At 39.6% G+C, this 18,272-nt stretch overlaps 1 protein-coding gene across 2 annotated transcripts in view; it reads right to left on the bottom strand.

Annotated features, from left to right (window-relative positions):
• Strn (striatin) overlaps positions 1-18,272 on the bottom strand; it is an 83,325-nt gene that overhangs the window by 7,719 nt on the left and 57,334 nt on the right. The window contains exons 8-15 of one of the 2 annotated variants that reach the window (XM_036170597.1): positions 13,180-13,290; positions 10,850-10,936; positions 10,256-10,399; positions 7,187-7,323; positions 4,540-4,715; positions 2,128-2,175; positions 1,234-1,355; positions 255-422 (exon numbers count right to left, since the gene is read on the bottom strand). In XM_036170597.1, coding sequence (XP_036026490.1) covers positions 255-422; positions 1,234-1,355; positions 2,128-2,175; positions 4,540-4,715; positions 7,187-7,323; positions 10,256-10,399; positions 10,850-10,936; positions 13,180-13,290 — 993 coding nt within the window. The remainder of the gene's footprint in view (positions 1-254; positions 423-1,233; positions 1,356-2,127; positions 2,176-4,539; positions 4,716-7,186; positions 7,324-10,255; positions 10,400-10,849; positions 10,937-13,179; positions 13,291-18,272) is intronic. The other variant, XM_036170599.1, reaches the window with a different exon arrangement.

The raw sequence follows: 18,272 nt of genomic DNA, 5'->3' as shown, positions 1-18,272 counted from the left end.
AACGTCTGTAATCTTCACTGAAAATTCAGTAAGTCTCAGTTTTTAAAATTTAAACCCCATTTTCTTTCTCATCAAATGCTATTTTTTTAAGAATTATACATACATTGAAATGTCAAATGATAATGTTGCTATGTTAAAAAAACAAACTTAGAAATGTATACAGTCAAGAGTTTATAGGATCATTGACTTGTTCGCCTTTTCAGAGTAGGATATTTTATAGACGATCTGGAAATGTTTAATTTTAGGGACTGTACCTTGGTTGTCATTAAACACACTCAGTGCTGGGGCAACCTCAGTTGTGTTCCATAAGCGAAGAGTGCCATCTGCTGAGCAGGACAGCAGCCGCCGGTGCGCGGCACTGTAGGCCAGCCCCCACACCGCATCTGTGTGGCCCAGCAGAGGGCCTCGAAGAACAGAAGGATCTGTGCAAGACAAGAGAGTGCAAAACCAGCAGGAAATCGTGAAGGCATTCAGCTGCCGCCATAGAGCATGAACCACAGACCCGACAACATCTTCCTAGTTTCATTAGCCTTCTGAAAAGCAGGTGTGATTACAAATAGTTCTGGAAATTCTAAATCAAAATTAAGAAGCACAAGTCTGCTTTCTTAAGAGGGCCCTATTTTAATGTGTATCCTATATTTATAGTTTGGTCGTGAAATTAAAATGGGGGAGGGAGGACAGACAGACAGCCTGGGTTTATTCTGGAACTCACCAGGCTGGTTTAAACCCACAATTCTCTTCTTCTCCCGCCAAGTTCAGGGATCACAGGCCTACACCACTAAACCTAGCCGGAAGGCCATTCTTTAACCTTTGAGACCCTTTATAATAAATATTTTGAAGGCATAGACTGTAAAACTAATTAGCTTCTTCTATTTCCCTCCAATAACTGAGCAAGGGAATAATGCCTGCACTCAGTGTCCTTTGTCAAAAACAGTACTGAAATATGTACTACAGATGAGTTGCAATGTTTCAAATAAGAGACAGATGTCTAACATGAAGACAGCAAGCATCAACGAAACCAAATGTTATCCAGGACAACCGCAGAGATGAACTCTTCCACAAGAACAGCATGTTTTTACCTTTAGCATTAGCTATTTACAGGAGTCCTTCTGAATGCAATAAAGGCATGCTTCTCTTTACTAGTTTCTTAAATACATAATTGTACCCTTAATATACACTGTGAAAAGAACATAAAAAGACAGCAGTGTTTCCGAACTTTGGTGAAGCCCGTACCGTAAGAGTCATAGGGGTCGATGTTGGGGTTGGTGGTGTTCCAGCCCTGAATCAGTCCATCTGTACCACCGCTGTAACACTGCTCACCATTGCTGCTCATGACTACACACAGCACTGGACCTCTGGGACATCAAATACATCAACAGCTGTTAAGTAAACTGCTAGTCTCAAACATTCATTCTACGATGTAACTTGTCAAAATTTAGAATGTTTAACTACTCAAGTGCCTTTCTACTTTAAAGCTTTTAACAATGATTAAAAACACTACTGAAGTACTATTCATTTTTCTTTCTTTGCCAAACCAAAGGTTGGTAAATTATGGCCTTGAGGCCAAATTCATCTAGTAGTCCTAAAGCTATGAATGCTTTTTACATTTTTAAAGGTTAAAATAGTAGCACACACAGCAACAACAAAACCAAGAATGTAACATGAATTAAGACCTTTAGTTCAATCCCCAACAAAAACCAAACCAAAAGCCAAAAGAGGACAAAAAAAAAGTTCAACAGAGAGTATATGGTCTGCTAAACCTGAAAAATATTTACTTTCTCATCCTTTACATTTTGTCAATTTCTGTGACAAATCAAGTGAAGACATGCCTCTTATACACAAGTGAAAATTAAGAAAATATGTAATTACTATAGAAAAATTATTGGTTAAAATACATGTAGCGAGCAGAGTGGTGGTGGCGGCGGTGGCGGCGCACGCCTTCAATCCCAGCACTCGGAAGGCAGAGGCAGTTGGATCTCTGTGAGTTCGAGGCCAGCCTGGTCTACAGAGTGAGTTCCAGGAAAGGCACCAAAGCTACACAGAGAAACCTTGTCTCGAAAAAGCCAAAGCCAAAAAAAAAAAAAAAAAAAAAAGTTGGCTTAAAATAAAGAAAAATCACATACTTACTTATGAGCCCTGAACGTATAGATAGGCTCCACGTCAAGAGAAGTACTCCTAAACCAGAGAAAGAAAATGACTTTTAGCATCCCACATTTCAGTAGTGAACAGTATGACTAAGTCATAGTACTGTGGTCAGAAATAAGACTCCATGATATAATATCATCAGCCTCAGGATACAGAGGCACATGGAACCCCAATCATACCTTCACAGCAAGGACAGACTCCCACCTTAGCAGTGGCACCTTGTTACACAGCCTCCTCACGCAGTTACAATTCATCCACTAATGTTACATGACCTCCTCACACTGCTACAGTCTGTCTACTAATGTTAGTTACATGGCCTCTTTACACTGTTACATCCTTCCAATGTACAGGGTCTACTAACACAGTTACAGTAAGTCCACTAATGTTACATGACCTCCTCACACTGTTACAATAAGTCCACTAATGTTACATGACCTCCTCACACTGTTACAATAAGTCCACTAATGTTACATGACCTCCTCACACTGCTACAGTCTGTCTACTAAAGTTAGTTACATGGCCTCTTTACACTGTTACATCTGTCCAATGTACAGGGTCGATTCACACAGTTACAGTAAGTCCACTAATGTTACATGACCTCCTCACACTGTTACAATAAGTCCACTAATGTTACATGACCTCCTCACACTGTTACAATAAGTCCACTAATGTTACATGACCTCCTCACACTGTTACAATAAGTCCACTAATGTTACATGACCTCCTCACACTGTTACAATAAGTCCACTAATGGGACAGAGCATCATTCACAAGAGAAAACCCCGGCTGTGAAGGTTAATTTTCAGAATGTAATTTCCAGTTATGTCATTAATTGACTAATGCAGGAAAGTTTTTTTTTATTATTTCAGAGCTTCAAATGATCCTATATTTAAAAACAAAATCTAGATAGTATCAAATATTCAACATGAACAACAATCTAAATATAAAAAGTCAAGGCCAGAACTATACACACAGCAGGATTTCAGCAAATGGTACTTTAACTTCCCTGTGTTTTCATGAAGGTTAATATGTCTATCCTTGATCTGCGGAAACTGCCAAGTCATCAGTTCATTACTAAGAACTGGACTCTGAGCGTACTGCCTTACCCAAACAGGCAAGGATTCATCGCAGATACTGGTTGAAGGCAAGAACTCACCATTTTCTACATAGTGTTGCAGGAATTTGTAGGTGTACATTATCTTTTCTCAAGTCATTCAGCTCAAAGGTAACTAGGTTGTTTTTGCTATTTTCCTAAATCAGACATTTATATTTAGCTCCATGTGACTGAGCCGGAATCATCAGAAAGGGAAAGGCACAGCATATCAAAGGGAATAACCCCTCTGCTGACCCTCATGTACACTCTGTATCCAGCATTTGACCTGTCCTGACTGGTGCATTTAAACTGGGCAGCAACGTCTCCTACAAGCAGTACAACTTCTGTGGCGCCTGTGTCACGGTCTGTTATACTCTTAGCTGTACTTTTGTGCCTCATACAGCAGAGGGATCCTTGCTGGTGGAGGCTGGTTCTAGATGAGGGGATGGATCCATGGAGGGTAAGCTCCAGAAGGGCCTCATCAACTAGACCTGCTCTACCTTGGGGGCTAAGGAAACAGTTTATAGGACAGTGTGACTGTTGACATTTCATATTCCAAGCCAAGAATGAACAGCCAAGCAAAGACAACAGTATCCTTCAGTTCAGACAAACCAGATAGTATGGAAAACTTGTTGTCAGAGAAAAAAAAGCTAAGGCCATACATAGCAAAGTCATTAACCATGTCTTCACTTTGTAAATCCAAACTTTGTAAATAATGGACCAGAGTGAGATCAAAGGTTTAATAATTGTACCTGTTCCTACTTATATCTATTTACATTAACAGGGATCTTCATTGCCAGAAAGAGGCCCCACTTATAACTAAAACAGTCACTGGAAACATTTATGCATAAGGACTGTAATCAGCAGTCACAAACCCTTGGTAACCATCAGATAAAAACCCTTAGACTGTCTGGAGGACCTACCTATGACATGGTAAAGAATAAAAAACCAGAAGAGATTTTTGGAAATATTAACAGAAAATTATTATTATTATTATTATTATTATTATTATTATTATTTATTTTATTTTATTTTGTGGTTTTCTGAGACAGGGTTTCTCTGTGTAGCTTTGCACCTTTTCGGGAACTCACTTTGTAACCCAGGCTGGCCTCGAACTCACAGAGATCTGCCTGCCTCTGCTTCCCAAGTGCTAGGATTAAAGGTGTGCACCACTACTTCCTGGCTCAGAAAATTATTTTAAAATATGTCTTTCCCTGTTCATAAATAACTTAACTAAACCTTAAAAAAGAAAAAAAGAAAAAAGAAAAGAAAAAGAAAAAAAAAAAGCAGACTCTTCTTACTTTTTGGCTGGGGCTGTTTTCTGCAGATTCCACATTTTCAGTGTATGGTCCTCTGACGCTGTGATTAAAACAGGCTCGATGGGGTGGAAAGCAAGGGCTCGGATGCCATCAAAGTGGCTCCGTAACGTAAACTTAGGGTTCCACGTCTTCCTCAAGGCATCTTTATTATTTGCTATCTATTAAAAAAATAAAACATCAGGTTGAGATAGCTGATTTGCTATTAAACTATTACACTGTACAACTCTCAAAAAATGTATTTTTAAAGCAAACAACAAACCAATTATCAAAATTAGCAATACATGAAGAAATAAATGTATAATAAGAGAACAGTTAACATAACTCAGTCTAAAGTGTAGGTAAATAATGATTCCAAACAGAGCTCTACTATTGCCAGTTTCGATCCTGAATGTTCTTGAAGGCTTGGTCAGCATCCTGTGGCATTCCCAGGAGGTAGAGTCTTTAGCAGATGGAGCCTAGGCCAGACAGTGACATCACTAAGAGGTTTGTCCTTAGGAGAAGCAGAAGCCCAGGCCTCTCCTCTCCCTGTTTCCTGAATACCATGAAGCAAGCACCTTCTTCTGACACTAACACCTCACTACAAGTCCAACCAACATGGACTGAAACTCAAGGAAGCCTTCCTTCCTAACAGGTTACTTATTACATGTTATAATGTCACAGTGACAGAAAGCTTGACTAATTATTAGAGTGTTTTCAAAATTAAGTAATTCAATTCAAATTGCACACAGGAAATGTAATTTGGGTCAAAGAACTAGGGTTTTTTCTTTAAGCCTATGTCCTGACTAGTTTTATGTCAACTGTGTCAACAAAGTAGTCATCGGGCAAGACTTCGCTGACTGCCCATGGGAGGCCTTACCATTTTAGAGGAGGGGATGGGGGGGTGGTTAAAGGAGGGATGAGAGGGGATCTGTGGTTGGTATGTAAAATGAATGAAAATTTTTCTTAAATTAAAAAAAAAAAAGACAGAAAGCAGGCTGAGCAAGCCAGTAAGCAGGATTTTTCCACAGCCTCTGCTTTGGTTCCTGCTTCCAGGTTCCTGCCCTGACTTCCTTCCATGACAGGCTGTAATGTGCAACTGTGAGCAGAAATAAAACCTTTTCTACCAAGCTGCTTTCGAGCATGGTGTTTCATCTCAGCAACAGAAACCCCAACTAAGACAGCTTATCAATTTAAAATATAATCACAGTTTTTCACATTTTTTTTGTGACTTTTAATTCTTTCTTCCCCAAGAGGGAAACAAGATTTATAAACTTGAAATAGAAAATGTTAAAATGGCTGAGAGTGGTGTCACACACCAGAACTCAAGAGGCCTTGGAGATTTAGAATCCAACCAAGGCAACCACTGAGCTACTCTCCTGCTTGCATTTTCTCTTTACACATGCACTCAAGGGCGTGGACATCATAGAGCGATCAGGCGGTAAAACAGTCAAGTATTCAGCCAATGACCACAGCCTGCCAACAACTCTCTCTGAGACAGCTTGGTCTTCTCCAAGTCAAGTCTTCAAGTGAGAACAGAGTCAACGCCAACCTCTTCACTTCAACTACACAAAACCTGCAGCCAGTACGACACAGACAAGCCAGTCTGCACAGCCCAGATTCCACAGGGATTTGAAGGTGATAGTTTTTTCCTCTTTTATTAAAAATAGGTTCTTTCCATACAATATATTCTAATTACAGTTTCTCTCTCCCTACCTCCCTCCTATCTGAATTTCCACTCTTTCTCTCTCTCTCATTAGAAAACAGAGATAATAATAATAAGATAAAACAAAGCCAAGTGGACAGGACAGAACAGAGTAAAAAGAACCAAAGGAAAAGCACAATAAACACATACAGACACAGAGACACACGTTTGCACACACAGAAATCTCATGAAACCTGAAGCCATAATATATATTCACAAAGAATCTGCAAGGTTTAAAAAAGAATCTCTGACAAAGGACTAATTATGAGACCAAGAACTTCCAAAATGCCATTAATTCATTTTGTACTTTGAAAAGGTATAGCAATAGATTACAGGCATGTTTAATAAAACACAGAACTACCTTTGGAAATAAGGTGAAGAGGTAGCGATTTTTCTTGAGGGGGAAAAAAGTGAGTTTGCATCAGAATGATCTGATTCCCGTCAGCAACTGGATAAAGTAGTCTCCATGGTTTAGGTAGACAGGACAAAAGTATGCAATGGGAATTCTGCTTATAGCCATTATAGACTAGGTAATTTGGACAACCTCTGTTGTAGGGACATGAAAAAAAGAAGTCAACAAGCTGTGAGGAAAGACCAGGCTACCCAGGGGAGCCCACACTGGATAATGTACTGAAGAGGCAGGCCAACGCTGCTGGTAAGACATCAACTTATCGCAGGCGCCTAACCAAAAACACAACTCATACTTTGCAATGGAAAAGAGAATTCCTTTCCCTACCAAAACCCAACGCACATGCTATACTGACCTACAGATCTAGACAAAGCCTCTTTCATCTCCAGGTTACTCAGAAAATGTCAGCTCATTTTTATATCCATCTTTGCAAAGTCTGAAATTAAAACCAAACCGAGACCCACATTTGCGAAAAAGTTTTTACCTCCGACATCTTTTTCTATAAACACAGTGATGACATACAAAATACAGCTACTTACATCGTAGGCCAGCGAGTCTGCCTCATTGGCCACCGTGAGGCCTGCTAACTCTCCAAGCCCCAGTTCACTTTCGAGGGCTTCATCTGCTCCCATGATAAACGACTTCCCAGAAGAAGGAGGAAACGTCAGCGCTTCCACTGAGGGAGACAAAGCCCAGTTACACATGCAGACACTTCACAGCCAGTCCCACTGCTTGCATTACGTTTCTACTAAGGGACATGTACACTTTTGTTTGTTCTATTTTTGTTTTTGGAGCCTACGCTGGCCCAGACCACCAGCAATTCTCTTGCCTCAGCCTCTTAAGTGCTAGAATTACAGGCCAGAGGGGCTATGCCCCATTTTACATTACTGTTAGACAATTCTGTAAGCAGTGAGATCCCACGAGCAGAAAGTCCTAAAGACTGCTCTTTCATACATTATCCTGCTAGCAGCAGCATCCAATTAGAGAAGAAAAATAGAAACAACTCTAATGATTTACTGTCCTTTCCTTTATCATTATATAGAAAATAGTATGATCATAGTAAATTCTCTGTTTGAGATTTTATGCTAATTACTCAAATAATGTCTATCAATTATGAAGTCTACTAACAAGTGGTTCTTGCTATATGTTGAACACTATTGGTCTCATTCAAAATAAAACTAATCAATTCTATAACCCCGAATACTGAAGACATTTCAAAATGAAAACTGTGCAATGTGCCTACTTGAGAAAAATGGATACACAGTGTGAAAGTCAGCATTATCAAGTCACAGGTGGTTAAAGAGGCCACACAGGATGCTCCACCTTGGTAATGCTCTACCTCTTGATCTGAGTGATGGCATGAACAGTCAGCAGCTAACTTTGATGTGTGAAGATTTAATGAGCTGTTCCCATTAGTACACATGCTTTATTTAATTTAAAGAGGTTTTAAATCCATTTCAGACCTTTAGTAGATGTCAACTGTGCTGTGAGATGGAGCTGTACTGTGAAATCAGCTGAACATTCTTACTTTGTGTAACTCTGAACACAGCACTTCACTCTTTTCAACACGTGTCACGGAAGAGCCAGTGAAAAGCAAAATGCTAAATTAAGATTTTATGAAAGAAAACTATTCCAAAAAGGCACCAGAGCTTGCCTTTCCAGAGGAGGTTGCTTCACTGATTAGAAACATTTAAGATGAATTTAACAATTCAAGGCATTTGCTAAAAAGATGTTACCTTTTAAACAAAGAAGCGAGTTAATTATATTGAGTACACAGCAGACTTAAAAGTTGTTTTTCTGTGCTACAGTTAATCATGTTTAATAACAGCTACTTGAACACATTAAATAATAGTTATTTGCTTTTAAAAACAGTAATGGTATATGGGTGTGGTGGTGCACACCTTTAATCCCAACACTCTGGAGGCACAGGCAGATGAACCTCAAGGCCAGCCTGGTCTACATAATGAGCTCAGGTTAGCCAGGGATAAATAGTGACAAAAACCTAGTAGTAGTAACAGAAACTCAAACTCTTTGTCAGAAAAAAGAAAATCACTATTAGAATAAAACCGACTATGAATTAAACTATTATCAAACCACAAACACACAAGAGTGGCATTACTAAAAATGGGCTTCACCTAGAATGCAGCATATCATCTGGAGGGTTCAAATAACCCAGGGCGTTTGTGGAGTCAAAGTGTCCAAACAGTAATTTTCAGGCCAAAATTTCAAATAATTCATGTGTGCCTAGAGACTAGGCATTCAGCAGGTATCTTTTGTTTGTTCTATTTTTTCATTTCTAACATTTTCATACAAATGACTCGTCCCTGAAACATAAGGCTCTGGGGCAGACTGTAGTGTGGATTAGTACTAATACTCTGGGAAGGTCTAGTCAGCGGTCAGAAGAGAGCAGCAGGGACACCGTGTCTTTAATGGGGTGGGCATCTTACTCTCATTGGCCTCAGAAGTTAAGAAACAGGTTACAACAGCGCCCCACCCCCCACCCCAAGAAGCTTTTAGAAAACTGACTGGAATCCAAATACTACACCAAGCATGGAAACTTTCCCTGAAAGCTGGGTGAAGAATCTTTAGGAACAGGCAATTAAATATGCAAGCAAATACTCTCTCCCTTCCCCCACCTCACCTCTCTCCTCCACTCACTCCTCTACCCTAGTGCAGAGGATAGAACTGAGCTCTGTGGGACAGGCTGATGCTCTCTCACCAAGTGATGTCTCCAACCCTGAATTATTATTTTTTTTTTTGTATTTATATGCCATAGAATTGCACTGTGAAAAATTAGAAACAATCAAAAAGTTCAAGAAAGAATTTTATTCCAAATCTAAAGTATAATATACAGCATTAAAGCTGAGCTTGAAAATTATCAATATATGTTTTGGGGATTTTTTTTTTTTTTTTTTAAAGTTTTTCAAGACAGGGTTTTTCTTGTGTAGCTTTGGAGCCTTTCCTGGAACTCACAGAGATCCACCTGTCTCTGTCTCCCAAGTGCTGGGATTAAAGGCTGTGCGCCACCACCACCACCCAGGAAATATATGATTTTATATTAAACATAAAACAAAATAGAACTATTCTACATGATAGCTGTAACTATGTTAAAAGCCATATGAAGTGGATAAGGTCTTCTAGAGGGAAGAGAAAACACAGGAAGCGGAAAATAGGAAAATAGGTAGCTTTCCCTTCATTATTTTATTGTTGCTTTGAGATAGGGTCTCACTATGCAGCCCTTGGCTGGTCTGGAACTTGCTCTGAAGACCAGGCTGGCCTCAAACTCTCAGAGAACTGGCTTCCTCTGCCTCTGAGTGCTGGGATTAAAGCATGTGTCACCATGCCCGGTGTCCCTTCATTTTTTAAATCAATAACAAATTAGTATGTTGTCTTTCAAAGCGAACATTTAGAACCAATTTTTAGACTCAATTTTCTCAATGTTGGAATGGAGTAAGACTGTTATCAGTCTGTTTAGCCAATGGAGCTAGGGGATATTCTAAACCAGAAACAAAGAGCAGGTTCTGGAGACAAGCCCCCGACTTAAGAAAGCGGCCACGTGCAGACTGAGTGTGAAGGCGCCTACCCCAGCCGCAGGTCCAGGTGCTCACCTTCATCTGCCCTACTGATCTCCTGTTCAGGAAGCCTGGAGCTGCTGGGTCTGGAAGGGGAGCCAACAGATGGCTGCAGGGAGGGAAGCTCATCAACATCTCTCAAATTAGCAAGCATGTCTTGTAGTTTTGACCTATTGGGCCCTAGCCAAAAAGGGGGAGGGCAGAGGAGACAGAAAGAGAAAACAGAATCACTCATTTCATAAAAACTGTACAATCAACTTTTCCACATCTGCCAACATCTACCTTCCAAACACCTTACTAGATCAATAAGGAGCAGTTATTTTCAAAGTTTTCAAATTTTAAGAGTTGATTATTTCTGGAAAAGTTATATTTAAATATATGATTTTTGTAAATTAAGTTAATGGGAGCACTACATGAAAAGAATGTCAAGTCCAGTATGTATCATTAAAAGTCATACTTATCTACAAGAAACCAACAACTACTTGTCTAAATGAAGACAGACAATCAGAGATCATGAACCAAATGTGAACTCAAGTGAACAACAGACCCCTGTGGCTTACTTAGTTACATTCACTGCTACATCCTGCAATGGAACCCACAGTGAAGTCTCATGCCCTGCTGGTTACTTACCTGGGCTTTGGTTCTTCATTCTCCCACATCCCTGTTTTGACTGTTTTATATAGGATAGAGGCTGAAACAGATCTTCGGTAGTTTTTCCTGTTACAAGTTTAATTAAGAATGGGAAAAATCTTACCCATAGTCCGTTATGGTATTTCCTATACCAGCAAAGAATACAACTATTTCTAAGCAATTTTCACTAATACCTACAAAAATTTAAGATAGTATGACTGGAGTACACAATTTGACTGGATATACTTACACTAGACCCATTAAAAACAACCAGTTTACAGTGGGTAACAGCTCAATTCAAAGTCTATTCGGTAGCTTATAAATGAACATTTCGCATGCCAATTCCAAGCTCTACTTCCTTCTTCTCTTTATCACAGGTCTCCACTTGTCCTCACACTACTGTTTTAACAAAGTAACAGGTGGAACCGTAACTAATGTGCTGGCCTTGGACCACACTCCTTCAGTGCCAGGCGTTTCATCTCTCCCCCAGAGTTAACACTTCTCCACTTAAAAAGCCCATGTGCTATTCATTGCAATCCGCATCTCAATCCCCAAGTGCAGGGACTCCAGCTGCTTCTGTTCACAGGAAGACTATTCCAGTCAAATGGTGCAGTTTTAGAACTGAAGGGCTAAATTCTAACCACAATGTAAGAGTAGAGGAGTTCCACACAAGTCTTGGCTACCTTTCCAATTGAAAGATCTTTACATTCCCAAGATACTCATTTTATAACATAATGACCCAAAGAAATATATCAACATTGGTTTAATCTGGAAATAATTTCTAATGCATGATATACAAATTTTCCTCAACATTTTAGTTTAACTGACTTGGACTAGTTCTAAAAGCCATAGTAATTCATGTCTCAATATATTTTTTAAGTTTAAAGTTTTTAGCATATTTGAATGGGGGATCAAACAGTTTTGTTTTAATGTTGATCTTTCTCATTCTGATTTTATCTATTTTGAGGTAACACTAAATAATCTCATCTCTCAGTAATTGTTAAAATTGTGCTAACATCAATAATGGACATAGACTTTTCAATGAATTAAAAATTCTAAGATTTTAAATAAATATTTAACTGTTTTAATGAAAACGACCAGATTGTAAAACAAGGTCTGCCAGGAATGGCTGGTCTTGATATGTTTTTACCATAAATAAAAAGCAGCGAAGGGATACAGCATTTCCTTCTAGTCTTTCACAACTTATAAATGCGTTTCTCACTAAATTTAGACTTTCATCTCCCTTTGTAGAAAATAGATGTACGTTCACACCTCGAAGGATGAAATTCCTATTGCCATGAAAGGAAAAAGCCACGTTTATCACATCAGTAAGTAGAAGCACAAGAAGGTAGTTTAATCTTACTCCCTGTGAAGATGCATTGTTTTGTTTTTTTGAGATGAGGTCTCGTGTATCCTGGGATGTTCTCTAACTCCTTACATAGCTATTAGGACCTTGATGTCCTCCTGGTCCTCCTGTCTCTACCGCCATAGTGCTGGGATGACAGACAGTTTCCAGAGTTTCAGTGATGAGTCCAAGGCTTTGTGCATGCATTCTAGAGAACCACCAGAACTGAGCTACATCCCAGCCCCTGAAAAGCTGTTGAGTATTGTTTATAGGTCTTGACAGGATTTATTTCTCTATTTTACATATTTAACTAGATCTATTGATAAGCTTTTCATTTGCATGATGAGTTATATGATCCACAGGGCTATAAACTTAATTTTGGCTTCTGTTTCTGTGGCATACATTTTATTGAAAAGAGGAAAAAAGGTAATTGGTAATACTGCTATTAATTAAGCTGGCCAAAACATTTACACTAGAAAACAGACCCATTTCAATTATGTTTGACTGTGTGCCCTGTACAGCATATAGAGATAAGGGCAAATGAATTTCATGTTGTGAACACACAGACTATTCAGGGGTAGAAATTAACGTCTTTTTGTCTCAAGATCTGAAAGTATAAGCAGTAACTCTGATGGACTGAGAGCATATCGAGTTTAAATAAGATTTATAAACTGTCACTGGGAATAAACATCCTTGTGACTAAGCACAGACCTCCAAAGCCAACTCATCACTACATTCACATGCATAGAGGCCAACATTCGCACGAGGTTTACATTTTTGTTAAAATTCCAGATTCATATCTGTTTTTTGTTTAATTCACAGTCACTGCCACTTAATTTCAACCCCTGAGAGATGGCGCAAAGGAAAGCAGTCGGGAGCAGAAATGAAAAGAGTAAGTAGTTTTAGGAAAACATTGAGAAAAAAAACCTGGGGAGATGTAGAGATGCAGAATCTGTAGTTTAGAGACACAATGTTTTCCACTTACTCTTCACCCCCTTCTTCCCCTTTCTCTCCTTTTTGTACTGCTCCTTCAGTTTGGTAATCACTCCCTGGTCCACATTCCAGGCTTCAGTCATGAGACACTGATCTTCCTTTTCTAAACAGAGTGAGACAAACAGTCTTTCTTCAATAAAATATCGAACACTCTAAATCAATGTCTGAAAGACACCATGATTTTCTTCATAATATCACTCACCAAAAAAAAAAAAAATATATAGTCATTTTTATACTCAGATATATGACATACAAAATGTAACAACAAAGGTCAATTCGATTTCCTAATTGACAAAACATTTCCTTTGAAAAGGACAGAAAAAATAAATTTCATTAAGTCCAAGCACGTATTATAATCATTTTCAATGTATTTCATATCATATGTATACAGTGATAGAAGATTATTATTAAAAGACTACACACAATCATCTTCAATGGTCTTTTCAAGAATTTTAGACAGGCCACTCCGGCCGGGGAAGCAGATGAGCCATCACCAGAGAAGCCTCCTCCTGCAGCAGCTGGGAACAAATACAGAGACCCGCATCCAGACACTGTGTAGAGAATGAGAGACCTCAGAACACTCAGCCCTAAATGGGAGGTCTCCATCAATGCCTCCCCTCAGAGATGACCAGGGGCCCTGCGGGAGAGGAGGCAGTGTAAGAGCAGAGGGGACAAGGACACTAAGGAAACAAGGCCTTCTAAGTCAGCAGGACCAAAGGTCATGAACTCACAGAGGCTGAGGAGCAAGCATAGGGCCTGCCACGCACGGGTCTCCACCAGGTCCTCTGCATGTATGTTATGGCTTCCAGTTTAGAGTTTCTATGGGACTCCTGAGTATGTGAACGGTCATTATGCCTTCTTTTGGGCTCTTTTTCTTCTGTTTGTCTTGTTCAACTCAGATGTGTTAATTTTGTTTTATAATATTATGTTAAGATATGAAATAAATCTTTTTAAAAAAATAATTGTCAAAAGGAAAAGGAAGAAAGGAAGGAGGGAGGGAGGGAGGGAGGGAGGAAAGACAAAGGAGGTTTGTGCTTTGGGTACGTGCTCCTGATTTTATGAACAATGTGAGATCCACCAGCGGGCATCTGAGGAGCAGGATCTTCACCTACAAGACCCAGTCCATTGAGTACGTGATCAGCCTATTTTTTGAAATAACACTGGAATTACCTGAAATAAATCAGAATAAACAGAAATCTATCTTTAAAGCAATTTAAGTTTCAATCTAGTTCAGAAAAGTGTCTGCTGGATCAAACATCTATCCATAGTAGGAATAGTCTATTCTTCCAGAAGGACTAACCAATTTTAAAAATGCTAATTTGGGCCGGGCGGTGGTGGGTGCACGCCTGTAATCCCAGCACTTGGGAGGCAGAAGCAGGCGGATCTCTGTGAGTTTGAGGCCAGCCTGGTCTACAGAGCTAGTCCAGGACAGGCTCCAAAAGCTACAGAGAAACCCTGTCTCGAAAAACAAACAAAACAAAACAAAACAAAAGCTAATTTGGGTGGGGGAAGCTGGAGAGACGGCACAGTGGTCAAGAGCACTGGCTGCTTTTCCAGAGGTACTGAGTTCAATTCCCAGCAGCTCACAATCATCTCTAGTGGGATCTGATGCCCTCTTCTGACATAAAGGCATGCATGTACATAGAGCACTCATATACATAAAATAAATAAATCTTTTTAAAAAATGCTTAAATTTTACTTATTTATTTACTTATTTATGTATTACTTTGTGTGTGTGTGTCCCCATCCCAAGAGCCATAGCACACATGTGGAGGAGGTCAGGAGGAGGTTCCAAGGATCAAACTCGGGCTGCCAGGTTTGGTAGCAAGCACTTTTACTTGCTAAGCCTTCCTGGCAGCCTTAAAGACATAATAATAAACTGGCTGCTCTTAAATATTGGAATAATTTTATCTTTTAGAGAAAAACATCTGCCTTCTTATAGTTTCAAGGGATTCATAATAACAGCACTCACTATTGTAGTTTTAGCGGTCCTGGAACATGCTATATGCCCCAGGCTGGCCTTGAACTCATAGAAATCCACCTGCTTGTGCCCCCCAAGTCCTCGGGTTAAAGTTGTGCACCATCATGCCTGGCAATTATAAAATTCTTAAAAAAAAAAAAAAAAAAAAAAAAAAAGAACAACAACAACAACTGGAGGCCAGGGGCTGGAACAATGGCTCAGGGGGGTTAAGAGCACTCACTGCTCTTTTGGAGGACCCGAGCTTGAGTGTAAGTACCACAGGGACAGATCATAACTATCTGTAACTCCAGTTCCAGGGGATCGCACGCCCTCTTCGCACCTCCTCAGGCACCAGACATGCACATGGTACACAGACATACAAGTAGACAAAACATTCATTCAGATAAAATAAAATAAATCTAAAGACAAAAATTCAGATGAGATTCCAGGCCCAACCCCTGGCCAACAGGCCCTATTATCTGTCGGCTTCTACTCCCTCCCACTCACTCACAGATCTGGCCCATCATCACCGAAGTGAAATGTCCCAGTGGACAGCAGGTAACGCTGGGTTGCAGCTCTCTGGCCGTAGAGTTATACAGGGGAGAATCCAATGGCCTACAGAAAAGCCAGTACCAAGTGTGCCTGCAACAGGACTAGCCATGGAATCCCTCAGCAGACTCACTGTAGCATAGGGCTATGCAAGCCCAACTCCTGCACTTGGAGAATAAGCTCAGGCGCAGGGGGCAGAAGAGAGACCTTCTGTACTTTCTCCTTGGTTTTTAAAAAAAGTCCTCAAATACCTGTTGTGTTCCTTATTGTAGTTATCTGAAATAATTCTAGATTTTGCTTTTAAAAAAAAACAAAAAGTGATGGTGTTGGGGGTGGGGGGGGAGAGACACTAAGACAGGACAGCTCCAGTCCCTGACAATGTCCCTGAAGGTAGATCTATACAAGTAGAAAATTTACACGGGGGTTGAGGATTTTTGCTCAGTGGTAGAGCGCTTGTCTAGCAAGCGCAAGGCCCTGGGTTCGATCCTCAGCTAAAAAAAAAAAAAAAAAAAAAAAAGAAAGAAAGAAAATTTACACAGTTTAATGAAATATAAAGGCCGTTTAAAAATCTAATAAATTATCACTGCTAACATTACTGTATGAGAATAGCAGTATTTACTGGTTCTGGGGCAAAACCCTGCCAGCAAGCTTTAGAAAGCACTTTTCATTGAGTCCAGAGGACTGAAAAGGCAGCAGGGTCCAGACGTACAGCAGCCTCCTCCTCTCACAGATTTCAGTGACAATAAAAAGTAGATCTTACACTAGAGACTTGCTTAGCACCCGAACAGGAATATCCACAAATACCTCAAAACATGGCAGTGGGCTTTGACTAGGTGGTGGCGGGGTGTGGAGTTTACCCTGGACAGAAAAAGAATTGGTCAGAACATCTATCTGCCTCTTCCAGACTGTGTACTGGGATACACACAGTGACAGACCTGTGTACTGGCATACATACACTGTACAGACCTGTGTACTGGGATACACACAGTGACAGACCTGTGTACTGGCATACATACACTGTACAGACCTGTGTACTGGGATACACACAGTGACAGACCTGTGTACTGGGATACACACAGTGACAGACCTGTGTACTGGCATACATACACTGTACAGACCTGTGTACTGGGATACACACAGTGACAGACCTGTGTACTGGGATACACAGTGTACACACCTGTACATTGGGATACACACATTGTACAGACCTGTGTACTGGGATACACACAGTGACAGACCTGTGTACTGGCATACATACACTGTACAGACCTGTGTACTGGGATACACACAGTGACAGACCTGTGTACAGGGATACACAATGTACACACCTGTACATTGGAATACACACATTATACAGACCTGTGTATTGGCATACACACAGTGTACACATCTGTGTAATGGGACACACACAGTGTAAAGACCTGTGTACTGAGATACACACAGTGTACAGAGAAATCTTTTTTTTCCCCCTTTAAAGTGACTGTAAGGAGTTTTCATTGTACAGAGTTCAGACAGAAAAAGCTAGAAGACAGGGATTTTGTTATTAAAAAATATTAGGAAGTCTGTTCCCTGAACTTACACAAAAGAGCCTTTCCAGTCACTATGAATGTGAAACAAGTGTGAAAAAGAAAATTTTTAATGTAAGTAAAAAAATAATAATAAAAAAATCTTATTTTTCTTTTTTAGCTTTAGAATTATTTCATTTCTTTTCTTCAGAGAACAAGTATTTTTAAAAAACTAGGGCTCAAATTAGTATTTCTAATGTTTGTAGCTCAAAGTGTGAAATAAGATTTTGCTGGATGTAAGTAATACCACGTTGGAGGACTGGTCTGGGTTCCAGCTCTTGAATCTACTGGATTAATACTTAAAGTAGCTGCCTGAACAAAAGCCAGTGAAAAGCTCATAATGTGGTACATCTACATCTAAATGGCACTCAACAATTCCATAAAATAGTATTTGTGTCATGTTTATAGAAACCTTGATCTTCATGGACAAAATATTAAGGAAGTATTTCAAACAAAAAGAATCATTGGTTCATCTTTTACGAACACAAAGGAAGCTGTTACAGAGGTAAAGCTCTTTCCACTTAAACAATCTTATAACTGACATTATATTCTCTCAATAAACCTCCCTTCTTTTTCTTTCTCCCTTTCATGCAATATACACAAACCCAAAAGACTGATCACTTTTGAAGGATTTATCGCAATTCTCTAAAGTACTAAAATAATCAGTCACAGAAGTTCTCCCCAAATACTTGTGTTAATGCTCGTTAGAAGTTTTAGATATTTAGAGCGGTTTAAAGCATTCTGAACAAAACCCCAAAAACTGTGCCTACATAGTCTATAAAAAATGTGAAAAAGCATAGAAACTATCATTTTCTAACATAATTTGTTTTATGTAGAAGATGTAAGACATAAGAAAACCTCTATTGTATTCTCATACTCAGGTATTGCCCAAAATCTAGACCAGTGGGTTCTACTTGTCTGAGCAGAAAGCAAAATAGCCTGTGTTTTAATTCAAATTCTTCTCAGGCTGTGTTCCTTACAGGGGGGAGAGAGGGGGAGGGAATCTCTCTC

Source organism: Onychomys torridus, chromosome 21, assembly GCF_903995425.1.
Source record: "Onychomys torridus chromosome 21, mOncTor1.1, whole genome shotgun sequence".
Classification (NCBI taxonomy): domain Eukaryota; kingdom Metazoa; phylum Chordata; class Mammalia; order Rodentia; family Cricetidae; genus Onychomys; species Onychomys torridus.
This window is presented reverse-complemented; position numbering and strand designations above follow the sequence as displayed.